The sequence below is a fragment of the Hoplias malabaricus genome, chromosome 1, assembly GCF_029633855.1.
Source record: "Hoplias malabaricus isolate fHopMal1 chromosome 1, fHopMal1.hap1, whole genome shotgun sequence".
Classification (NCBI taxonomy): Eukaryota; Metazoa; Chordata; class Actinopteri; order Characiformes; family Erythrinidae; genus Hoplias; species Hoplias malabaricus.
In genome coordinates, this window is record NC_089800.1 from 30,742,208 (window position 1) to 30,754,467 (window position 12,260).

The 12,260-nt window shown below is 45.8% G+C and overlaps 1 protein-coding gene across 1 annotated transcript in view; it reads right to left on the reverse strand.

Annotated features, from left to right (window-relative positions):
* Positions 1–12,260, reverse strand: part of LOC136687575 (telomerase protein component 1-like) — a 76,316-nt gene that overhangs the window by 39,692 nt on the left and 24,364 nt on the right. Inside the window, exon 2 of the mRNA XM_066662072.1 lies at positions 6,692–6,825. Coding sequence (XP_066518169.1) covers positions 6,692–6,788 — 97 coding nt within the window. The 5' untranslated portion in view covers positions 6,789–6,825. The remainder of the gene's footprint in view (positions 1–6,691; positions 6,826–12,260) is intronic.

Sequence of the window (12,260 nt, forward strand, 5' to 3'; positions counted from 1 at the left end):
AGAGCACAAGATAAAACACCCCCCACCGTTCGCTGAGTTGCTGCTACTACTGCGTACAGCTGAAAACAAGTATGAAGCTAAAGTTGCAAGAAGAAAACAGCACCTAGGCTTAGGAAGACAAAAAGCAGCAGTGCACTTACACACTGTGTGCAACAGTAGTGTACTTCATGTTGAGCCAGATTCCAGTGAAATGAGCGAATTAAGAAAAGAACTAGCTCAGATTAAGAGCCAGTTAACTTCCATTTTGACACAGAAAAGTATAAGAAAAGCCAGTGTGAAGTCGGAATCTTCAACAGGAGAGCCACTGACACAACTTAGACCTACAAAACCTGACCATGCACAGAAGAAATATAAAAAACCTCAGGCTAAGAAACATACCAGTGAAAAGCCAAAGCCCTGGTATTGTTTCCGTTGCGGAGAAGATGGACACATCGTGGCTAATTGCGAGGCCGACGCGAATCCTGCTCTTGTTGCTGCCAAGAGAAAAGAGTTAAGAGAGAGACAAAGAGTATGGGAAGATGAACAGCACCCTTTAAACTGAAGCCAGTTTCTGTCATGGGACAGCCAGGAACTGAAGCTCATTCACGTCCCGCTATCAAGAAAGCTGAAAACCCACATACTCAACGAGCTTCACTAAAATGTGCACAAACAAAACAATCCTGCATTATACCTAAAGGACTGATAGGAACCAAGTGCACAGCTCGAGTAAAAATTGGAGAAACTCAGACAAATTGTCTACTGGATACTGGTTCCCAGGTGACCACAATCTCTCAATCATTCTCCAACCAACACTTACCAGCGCATAAGATAGAACCACTTGGTGACTTGTTGGAAGTGGAAGGAGCTAATGGGCAGATGGTACCTTACTTGGGATATGTAGATCTGAGTATCGCCTTTCCCAAAGAATTCGCCGGAGTGGAGGTGGAAGTGCCAACACTAGCCTTGGTTGTTCCAGACTTGAGTTCTGAAGCCCAACCCCAAGTCCTCATTGGCACGAACACTTTAGATGTTTTGTATACGACCATCACTGACAAGGTTGTGGAAAGACACTATCCTCATCGGTACGGTTATGAAGCTGTATTAAAAATTCTCAGAGCAAGACATAAACAACAACAACATCTCACTCATGGGTTAGTCAAACTCCACAGTAAGGACCCGCAAGTCATTCCTGCTGGAGAAAATGTGGTTTTGGAGGGTTGTATTCTAGTCAACAAACAGACATCAGGAATTATGGCTGTTTTAGAGCACCCCACCTGTTCCACCTTGCCTGGGGGACTGTTGGTAAAGCCCTGTTTGGTGAGCATCCCTGCTAAGCTACCCCGAAAAGTTCCTGTGATGTTAAAAAATGAGTCTGGGCATGATATAGTGATGCCCCAGAAATGCATCATTGCAGAACTTAACGCTGTTCAGGCTTTACTACCCCAGTCATCCAATTCAGCTGAGTATGTACCAGTCAACCCTGGATTGAGTTTTAACTTTGAAGATTCTCCCATTTCTATTGAATGGAAAGAGCGTGTCACTCAGAAGTTGAACAACATGCCTGAAGTCTTTGCACAAAATGACCTGGATTATGGGAGAGCCAATAGAGTCAAACATCACATAACACTCTCTGATGAAACTCCATTCAAGCATCGAGCTCGACCTATTCACCCGCAAGACCTAGAAGCTGTTCGTAACCATCTGCAAGAGCTGCTGCAGGCTGGTATAATCAGAGAGTCTGAATCTTCTTTTTCATCTCCCATAGTAGTTGTGCGCAAGAAAAATGGAGATGTGCGCTTATGCATAGACTACAGGAAGCTGAACCTTCAAACAGTTAAAGACGCTTATGCTCTTCCAAACTTAGAGGAGACCTTTTCCACGCTCACAGGATCAAAATGGTTCTCTGTGTTAGACTTGAAATCAGGGTACTACCAAATTGAAGTTGAAGAAACTGATAAACCCAAGACTGCATTCGTGTGTCCCCTTGGATTTTGGGAATTCAATCGTATGCCACAAGGAATCACAAATGCGCCAAGCACATTTCAACGCTTGATGGAAAAATGTATGAGTGGCATTAACCTGAGAGAAGTCCTTGTATTCCTTGACGACTTGATTGTTTTCTCCAAGACCTTAGAAGAGCACGAAGCAAGGCTACTAAAAGTTTTGAATCGTCTCAAAGATTATGGTTTGAAGCTTTCTCCAACTAAATGTAAGTTTTTTCAAACTTCTGTTCGATACTTGGGTCACATCGTTTCCCAAAATGGAGTTGAGACAGACCCTAACAAAGTAGAAGCCCTAAAAACATGGCCAAGACCCAAAGGGTTAAAAGAACTGAGATCTTTTCTTGGTTTTTCAGGCTACTACAGGCGTTTCATTAAAAATTACTCAAGGATTGTCAAACCACTCACAGACCTAACTGTTGGATACCCACCTTTGAGGAGGAGTAACCAACCCAAGAAAGAACAAAAACAGTATCATGATCCGAAACAGCCGTTTGGTAGTCGCTGGACTCCTGAGTGCGAACAGTCATTCCAGGTCATCATTGAAAACCTCACCTCAGCACCTGTCCTAGGGTTTGCGGACCCCCAGCTTCCATATGTTCTCCATACTGATGCCAGTACTACTGGAGTGGGGGCAGCTCTGTACCAAGAGCAAGAAGGCAAAATGAGGGTTATAGCCTATGCAAGTAGAGGGTTGTCAAGAAGTGAATCTAAGTACCCTGCACATAAGCTTGAGTTTTTGGCGCTGAAGTGGGCAGTCACAGAAAAATTCAGTGACTATTTGTATGGGAGTCCATTTACTGTTGTGACTGATAGTAACCCATTAACATATATTCTCACTACTGCCAAGATGGATGCCACAAGTTACCGGTGGCTAGCCTCGCTGTCAACTTTCGACTTCAAGCTGAAGTACAGGGCTGGGAAGCAAAATGCAGATGCTGATGGTCTTTCTAGAAGGCCCCATGGTGAACTGACCAATGACGCTGTTTCCCGAAAAGAACAGGAACGAATCTACCAGTTTGCTAATACTCACCTGGAAGATTCAGATGTCTATATGGGCCAAGATGTTGTCAAAGCTGTCTGTGAAAAGCATTTTGTCAGACGTACTTTGGATGAATGTCAGCACGACAATGACACTGTGGCACAGATACATTCTCTAGTTGTTTCTTCAGATTCTATCCCGGATTGTTTCATCAACGAAGAACAAAGTGGGCTACCTATAATTACACAAATGTCTGAGGAAGAGATTCAGAAACAACAAAAGGCTGATCCATGTTTAAGGGAAGTCATCCACCAGATGGAGACAGGAGAGACAATTCCTCCAATGGTCAGAGAAGAGCTGCCACAAATCACCCATTTCCTGAAACAGTGGAAAAAGCTAAGATTGCACAACAAGATCTTATATCGTCAGCGCTTGGATGGGGAGAACCCTACTTACCAAATGGTCTTACCTGAGTCATTACGAGCTGTTGTTCTCAAAAGTCTACATGATGACATGGGTCATATGGGAATGGAGCGGACACTTAACCTGGTAAGGTCTAGATTCTATTGGCCAAAGATGTCTGAGGATGTTGAAAGAAAAGTCAAGACCTGTGACAGATGCGTCAGAAGGAAGACACTACCAGAGAAAGCAGCACCCCTGATGAACATCACTTCGACCAGACCACTTGAACTTTTATGCATGGACTTCCTATCCATAGAGCCCGACCGAAGCAACACCAAGGATATTCTCGTGATTACAGACCATTTCACGAAGTATGCTGTAGCAATTCCCACACCAAACCAAAAAGCCCAAACTGTTGCAAAATGCCTCTGGGAAAACTTCATAATTCATTATGGCATCCCTGAATGTCTACACAGTGACCAAGGTACAGACTTTGAATCACATGTCATTAAGGAATTATGTCAGATTATGGGAATCCGCAAGTCACGTACTACGCCATATCACCCCCGTGGGAATCCAGTCGAACGCTTTAACCGAACTCTGCTAAATCTCCTTGGCGTTCTTAACGAGGAAGACAAGTCAAAGTGGAAGCAGTTTGTCAAACCTTTGGTGCATGCATACAACTGCACAAAGAATGATGTGACTGGGTATAGCCCATATGAATTAATGTTTGGAAGACAGCCAAAACTACCTGTAGACCTAGCATTCGGCTTACCTCTGAGAGATAAGCGTTATAAGTCACATTCTCAGTACGTCCAAGATCTCAAGTCACATCTCGACGAAAGCTTCAAATTAGCCAAGCAAGGGGCAGACAAAATTGCAAAAGCTAACAAGACCAGATTTGACCGGCATGTCACAGCCTCTAGACTAGAAGTTGGTGACAGAGTCCTTGTAAGGGCAGTCAGACTCCGTGGAAAGCACAAACTTGCTGATAAGTGGGAGCCAGACATCCACATAGTGGTTAAACAGGCTGAAAACTTTCCAGTCTACACAGTCAAGCCGGAGACTAAAGAAGGTCCGCTGAGAACTTTGCACAGAGATTTGCTACTCCCTTGTAATTTCTTGCCAGAAACTGCTCCAGAACCAACTATTTCACAACCTTCACGAAAGCCCAGAACACGACAATCTGTGGAACAAGAATCAGTATACCAAGATTGGGCTTTTGATGATGAACACCCATACCAGAGAGTCACAGTGCGACCAGTAGTCAGACCCACCAGTTTCACTACTATCTATGAAGTACCTATGAGAAGAGAAACAAAAGACTTACCTGAAGAGAACTTACCTGAAAAAGCCGTATCTGCAAATGACTTACCTAATACTACTGATGACAACTTGGATGTCAGTGCACCTAGAATTGGAAAAAGTAAAGAAATCAGTGCTGAAAGCCTGTCAGTACACCTGCCAGTAGCATCCAAACCTGCAAGCATTGAGTCTGTTGACATACCTGTAATGTCACCTGAATCCTTTACTGAGTCAGAGGTTGAGAAAGACAAAGATTCAAGTACCCAAGTGGGAGCTGAAAGACAAACCCAAGATGCTCTGCCTGGAGTTGAACAGAGCAAATTGAGTGAAGACACTGGCTCTGGTGAACCAGATTGTGTCAGACGGTCTAACCGTAAAAGGGAGCAACCTGAGCGCCTGCACTATGCTCAGTTTGGAAACCCAATGGTCTCCATTGTTCAGTCCTTATTCCATGGCCTGAGCACAGCTTTCACTGAAGCTTTGAGAGATAGTCCAGAACCTGATTACTTACCTCATCCCCATACCAAACCTATTACTGTACAGCCATACAGATGCACAGGGACGTGCATATGTTCAAGCGGGGAGGGTGTAACCCAGGTTATAAAAGCTTGATTTATTAAAAGAATATTTTATTATTAAAAGGGCACAAAAGTTGAGTTAGACTGAAGCTGAAATTGAATATGAAGCATAATATAATAATTGAAATATTATAAATAAATAAAGACACAAATATGTGAGTAACAGAAACTTTATTCACTTAAAAAATAATTATTTTATATATTTTTGAGAATATTTAATTTGTTTAGTAGTACGTCACACACTACAGCCAATAAGGTGATTGACTACGTTGATAAGCGCGGGTAATTCTGCTGATCTGGACCCAGTTCTTTCTTTTGGGTCGAGCAGCCGTCGTGAGCGGAGGGCATCTGCAGAGGAAAGGAGAAGGATAGATTAGAATTTGGATTTGTGTGGTAGAAAGCTGCAGTGTTGCAAGTAAACCCTCTTTGGGCTAGATCACCGAGCTGGTGGACCTGGGAAGCCCTCCGTGGCGAAGAGGAGTTTTATTAGCTGGTTACACTGAGTTTTGCATCGGTCAGGTTTTTTGGCTAGATTCGAATTGGACCCCCTTTTCTACATTTGATGGCGAGCCTCCCTGGATCCCGACCCTGGAAGCTGTCCACAAGTGCTGTGGACAACTCTGCTCTGTGAAACCCCCTTCTTTTCTATTGTTGCTGAACTTTCACTACTCTCCAGTGTGGTAGGAGAAACACGTACCTTTCCACAGACTGGACCTTTTTGCACATACTCAGTTCCAACTGCCACCTGTGAAACAACCGGACATTAATTACTCATATATACACACACAGAAAAAAAGGGATATTTTGATATTAATAGATATTGGTGTATAAATAGATATATAAATATATATTTTCTTATTAATATACATATTTTCCTACCCGGGTAGTAGTAAATAAATATTGATACAGATACAGTTATCCAATATATATATATGGTAATAACAGTAATATAAGGTGTATTATTTATATTGAATATTCTGCCTGTTTTTTGTATTTTATTTTATAATATTTTACTTACCTTTTTATTAAAAGGAGGCTAACCTCCAAATCTCAGAGCAGTGGTGCAGTGTCATCTCTTGCGTGGTGTTGTCCTTGGCTCCGTAGACGATCCTAGGTTTTTCTGATTGGCCCACAGTATTATTTTATATTTCTTGTTAATTAATCCCAGATACTTACCTTTGGTATTTAGCGCTGGTATTTAAATATTGGAATCTAGCTAAGTCACTACTCTTTTCTAGCAATTCGCTACATTCGGCTCTTCACTTCTCACTGCTGTGCGCTCGGATTGGGATGAACAGTGAGCGGTTCATTATCATTAAAAGAAACTCGCACAGATTATGGAAAACACTCTCCAATCAGTAGATTTTTGGACACTCCGTTGTGAGTGGTGTCGTGTTTACAGCAAAACCGAGTTTTCTGGAAATGCTTGTGTATTTGAACGTTACATGTCTGCTGGGGCAGATTTGGGCCGGTCCAGTTGGAGTAACCCCACTTCTCCATCTCAGATTTAGTGTCAGATGGTATCAGAGTGGCCGCCTTCATCTCTGAGAGCAACGAAGATCAGGATCAGCGTCCAGACCTAAAGTCAGATCAGGAGAGAAGACCAAGGATTAGATTCATGTGCACACTCTACATTCACTCATGAATCCACGTATGGAAAGACAACTACTGCTTTATCAAAGTTGTGGCAGGACCAGGCCTGGTGTGTCCACAGCACACACTCCATCCTCTGGGGATGATCACTGTGTTCCCTGAGATCCAAGATATAGCATGGGTGTGTCTTTAAGAGGATGACTTCTAAGTGTGTGTAACTGTCAAAAGGGGTAGGGGTGTGTGTGTGTGTGTGTGTTTTGACCAGGTGAGTCTGTGAAACTGTACGCAGATATGAGTGTGTGAGTGACTGGGTGAGTGAGTGAAATTGTCCACAGGTGTGGGTGTGTGAGTGACTGGGTAAGTGAGTGAAATTGTCCACAGGTGTGAGTGTGTGAGTGACTGGGTGAGTGAGTGAAATTGTCCACAGGTGTGAGTGTGTGAGAGACTGGGTGAGTGAGTGAAATTGTCCACAGGTGTGAGTGTGTGAGTGACTGGGTGAGTGAGTGAAATTATCCAAAGGTGTGAGTGTGTGTGAGACTGGGTGAGTGAGTGAAATTGTCCACAGGTGTGAGTGTGAGTGACTGGGTGAGTGAGTGAAATTGTCCACAGGTGTGAGTGACTGGGTGAGTGAGTGAAATTGTCCACAGGTGTGGGTGTGTGAGTGACTGGGTGAGTGAGTGAAATTATCCAAAGGTGTGAGTGACTGGGTGAGTGAGTGAAATTGTCCACAGGTGTGAGTGTGTGAGTGACTGGGTGAGTGAGTGAAATTGTCGACAGGTGTGAGTGTGTGAGTGAGTGGGTGAGTGAGTGAAATTGTCCACAGGTGTGGGAGTGTGAGTGACTGGGTAAGTGAGTGAAATTGTCCACAGGTGTGAGTGTGTGAGTGACTGGGTGAGTGAGTGAAATTATCCAAAGGTGTGAGTGTGTGAGAGACTGGGTGAGTGAGTGAAATTGTCCACAGGTGTGAGTGTGTGAGTGACTGGGTGAGTGAGTGAAATTGTCCACAGGTGTGGGTGTGTGAGTGACTGGGTGAGTGAGTGAAATTGTCCACAGGTGTGAGTTTGTGAGAGACAGGGTGAGTGAGTGAAATTGTCCACAGGTGTGAGTGTGTGAGTGACTGGGTGAGTGAGTGAAATTGTCCACAGTTGTGGGTGTGTGAGTGACTGGGTGAGTGAGTGAAATTGTCCACAGGTGTGGGTGTGTGAGTGACTGGGTGAGTGAGTGAAATTGTCCACAGGTGTGAGTGACTGGGTGAGTGAGTGAAATTGTCCACAGGTGTGGGTGTGTGAGTGACTGGGTGAGTGAGTGAAATTGTCCAAAGGTGTGAGTGTGTGAGTGACTGGGTGAGTGAGTGAAATTATCCAAAGGTGTGAGTGTGTGAGTGACTGGGTGAGTGAGTGAAATTATCAACAGGTGTGGGTGTGTGAGTGACTGGGTGAGTGAGTGAAATTGTCCACAGGTGTGGGTGTGTGAGTGACTGGGTGAGTGAGTGAAATTGTCCACAGGTGTGGGTGTGTGAGTGACTGGGTGAGTGAGTGAAATTGTCCAAAGCTGTGAGTGTGTGAGTGACTGGGTGAGTGAGTGAAATTATCCAAAGGTGTGAGTGTGTGAGTGACTGGGTGAGTGAGTGAAATTATCAACAGGTGTGGGTGTGTGAGTGACTGGGTGAGTGAGTGAAATTGTCCACAGGTGTGGGTGTGTGAGTGACTGGGTGAGTGAGTGAAATTGTCCACAGGTGTGGGTGTGTGAGTGACTGGGTGAGTGAGTGAAATTGTCCACAGGTGTGGGTGTGTGAGTGACTGGGTGAGTGAGTGAAATTGTCCACAGGTGTGGGTGTGTGAGTGACTGGGTGAGTGAGTGAAATTATCCACAGGTGTGAGTGTGTGAGAGACAGGGTGAGTGAGTGAAATTGTCCACAGGTGTGAGTTTGTGAGAGACAGGGTGAGTGAGTGAAATTGTCCACAGGTGTGAGTGTGTGAGTGACTGGGTGAGTGAGTGAAATTGTCCACAGGTGTGGGTGTGTGAGTGACTGGGTGAGTGAGTGAAATTGTCCACAGGTGTGAGTGACTGGGTGAGTGAGTGAAATTGTCCACAGGTGTGGGTGTGTGAGTGACTGGGTGAGTGAGTGAAATTATCCACAGGTGTGAGTGTGTGAGAGACAGGGTGAGTGAGTGAAATTGTCCACAGGTGTGAGTTTGTGAGAGACTGGGTGAGTGAGTGAAATTGTCCACAGGTGTGAGTGTGTGAGTGACTGGGTGAGTGAGTGAAATTGTCCACAGGTGTGGGTGTGTGAGTGACTGGGTGAGTGAGTGAAATTGTCCACAGGTGTGAGTTTGTGAGAGACAGGGTGAGTGAGTGAAATTGTCCACAGGTGTGAGTGTGTGAGTGACTGGGTGAGTGAGTGAAATTGTCCACAGTTGTGGGTGTGTGAGTGACTGGGTGAGTGAGTGAAATTGTCCACAGGTGTGGGTGTGTGAGTGACTGGGTGAGTGAGTGAAATTGTCCACAGGTGTGAGTGACTGGGTGAGTGAGTGAAATTGTCCACATGTGTGAGTGACTGGGTGAGTGAGTGAAATTATCCAAAGGTGTGAGTGTCCGAGAGACTGGGTGAGTGAGTGAAATTGTCCACAGGTGTGAGTGTGTGAGTGACTGGGTGAGTGAGTGAAATTGTCCACAGGTGTGAGTGTGTGAGTGACTGGGTGAGTGAGTGAAATTGTCCACAGGTGTGGGTGTGTGAGTGACTGGGTGAGTGAGTGAAATTGTCCACAGGTGTGGGTGTGTGAGTGACTGGGTGAGTGAGTGAAATTGTCCAAAGGTGTGAGTGTGTGAGTGACTGGGTGAGTGAGTGAAATTATCCAAAGGTGTGAGTGTGTGAGTGACTGGGTGAGTGAGTGAAATTATCAACAGGTGTGGGTGTGTGAGTGACTGGGTGAGTGAGTGAAATTATCCACAGGTGTGGGTGTGTGAGTGACTGGGTGAGTGAGTGAAATTATCCAAAGGTGTGAGTGTGTGAGTGACTGGGTGAGTGAGTGAAATTATCAACAGGTGTGGGTGTGTGAGTGACTGGGTGAGTGAGTGAAATTATCCACAGGTGTGGGTGTGTGAGTGACTGGGTGAGTGAGTGAAATTGTCCACAGGTGTGGGTGTGTGAGTGACTGGGTGAGTGAGTGAAATTGTCCACAGGTGTGGGTGTGTGAGTGACTGGGTGAGTGAGTGAAATTATCCACAGGTGTGAGTGTGTGAGAGACAGGGTGAGTGAGTGAAATTGTCCACAGGTGTGAGTTTGTGAGAGACAGGGTGAGTGAGTGAAATTGTCCACAGGTGTGAGTGTGTGAGTGACTGGGTGAGTGAGTGAAATTGTCCACAGGTGTGGGTGTGTGAGTGACTGGGTGAGTGAGTGAAATTGTCCACAGGTGTGAGTGACTGGGTGAGTGAGTGAAATTGTCCACAGGTGTGGGTGTGTGAGTGACTGGGTGAGTGAGTGAAATTATCCACAGGTGTGAGTGTGTGAGAGACAGGGTGAGTGAGTGAAATTGTCCACAGGTGTGAGTTTGTGAGAGACAGGGTGAGTGAGTGAAATTGTCCACAGGTGTGTGAGTGACTGGGTGAGTGAGTGAAATTGTCCACAGGTGTGGGTGTGTGAGTGACTGGGTGAGTGAGTGAAATTGTCCACAGGTGTGAGTGACTGGGTGAGTGAGTGAAATTGTCCACAGGTGTGAGTGACTGGGTGAGTGAGTGAAATTGTCCACAGGTGTGAGTGACTGGGTGAGTGAGTGAAATTGTCCACAGGTGTGAGTGTGTGAGTGACTGGGTGAGTGAGTGAAATTGTCCACAGGTGTGAGTGTGTGAGTGACTGGGTGAGTGAGTGAAATTGTCCACAGGTGTGAGTGTGTGAGTGACTGGGTGAGTGAGTGAAATTGTCCACAGGTGTGGGTGTGTGAGTGACTGGGTGAGTGAGTGAAATTGTCCAAAGGTGTGAGTGTGTGAGTGACTGGGTGAGTGAGTGAAATTATCCAAAGGTGTGAGTGTGTGAGTGACTGGGTGAGTGAGTGAAATTATCAACAGGTGTGGGTGTGTGAGTGACTGGGTGAGTGAGTGAAATTGTCCACAGGTGTGGGTGTGTGAGTGACTGGGTGAGTGAGTGAAATTGTCCACAGGTGTGGGTGTGTGAGTGACTGGGTGAGTGAGTGAAATTGTCCACAGGTGTGGGTGTGTGAGTGACTGGGTGAGTGAGTGAAATTGTCCACAGGTGTGGGTGTGTGAGTGACTGGGTGAGTGAGTGAAATTATCCACAGGTGTGAGTGTGTGAGAGACAGGGTGAGTGAGTGAAATTGTCCACAGGTGTGAGTTTGTGAGAGACAGGGTGAGTGAGTGAAATTGTCCACAGGTGTGAGTGTGTGAGTGACTGGGTGAGTGAGTGAAATTGTCCACAGGTGTGGGTGTGTGAGTGACTGGGTGAGTGAGTGAAATTGTCCACAGGTGTGGGTGTGTGAGTGACTGGGTGAGTGAGTGAAATTGTCCACAGGTGTGAGTGTGTGAGTGACTGGGTGAGTGAGTGAAATTATCCACAGGTGTGAGTGTGTGAGAGACAGGGTGAGTGAGTGAAATTGTCCACAGGTGTGAGTTTGTGAGAGACAGGGTGAGTGAGTGAAATTGTCCACAGGTGTGAGTGTGTGAGTGACTGGGTGAGTGAGTGAAATTGTCCACAGGTGTGGGTGTGTGAGTGACTGGGTGAGTGAGTGAAATTGTCCACAGGTGTGGGTGTGTGAGTGACTGGGTGAGTGAGTGAAATTGTCCACAGGTGTGAGTGTGTGAGAGACAGGGTGAGTGAGTGAAATTGTCCACAGGTGTGAGTGTGTGAGTGACTGGGTGAGTGAGTGAAATTATCCACAGGTGTGAGTGTGTGAGAGACAGGGTGAGTGAGTGAAATTGTCCACAGGTGTGAGTTTGTGAGAGACAGGGTGAGTGAGTGAAATTGTCCACAGGTGTGAGTGTGTGAGTGACTGGGTGAGTGAGTGAAATTATCCAAAGGTGTGAGTGTCTGAGAGACTGGGTGAGTGAGTGAAATTGTCCACAGGTGTGAGTGTGTGAGTGACTGGGTGAGTGAGTGAAATTGTCCACAGGTGTGAGTGTGTGAGTGACTGGGTGAGTGAGTGAAATTGTCCACAGGTGTGGGTGTGTGAGTGACTGGGTGAGTGAGTGAAATTGTCCACAGGTGTGGGTGTGTGAGTGACTGGGTGAGTGAGTGAAATTGTCCACAGGTGTGGGTGTGTGAGTGACTGGGTGAGTGAGTGAAATTGTCCACAGGTGTGAGTGACTGGGTGAGTGAGTGAATTTGTCCACAGGTGTGAGTGTGTGAGAGACTGGGTGAGTGAGTGAAATTATCCACAGGTGTGAGTGTGTGAGAGACAGGGTGAGTGA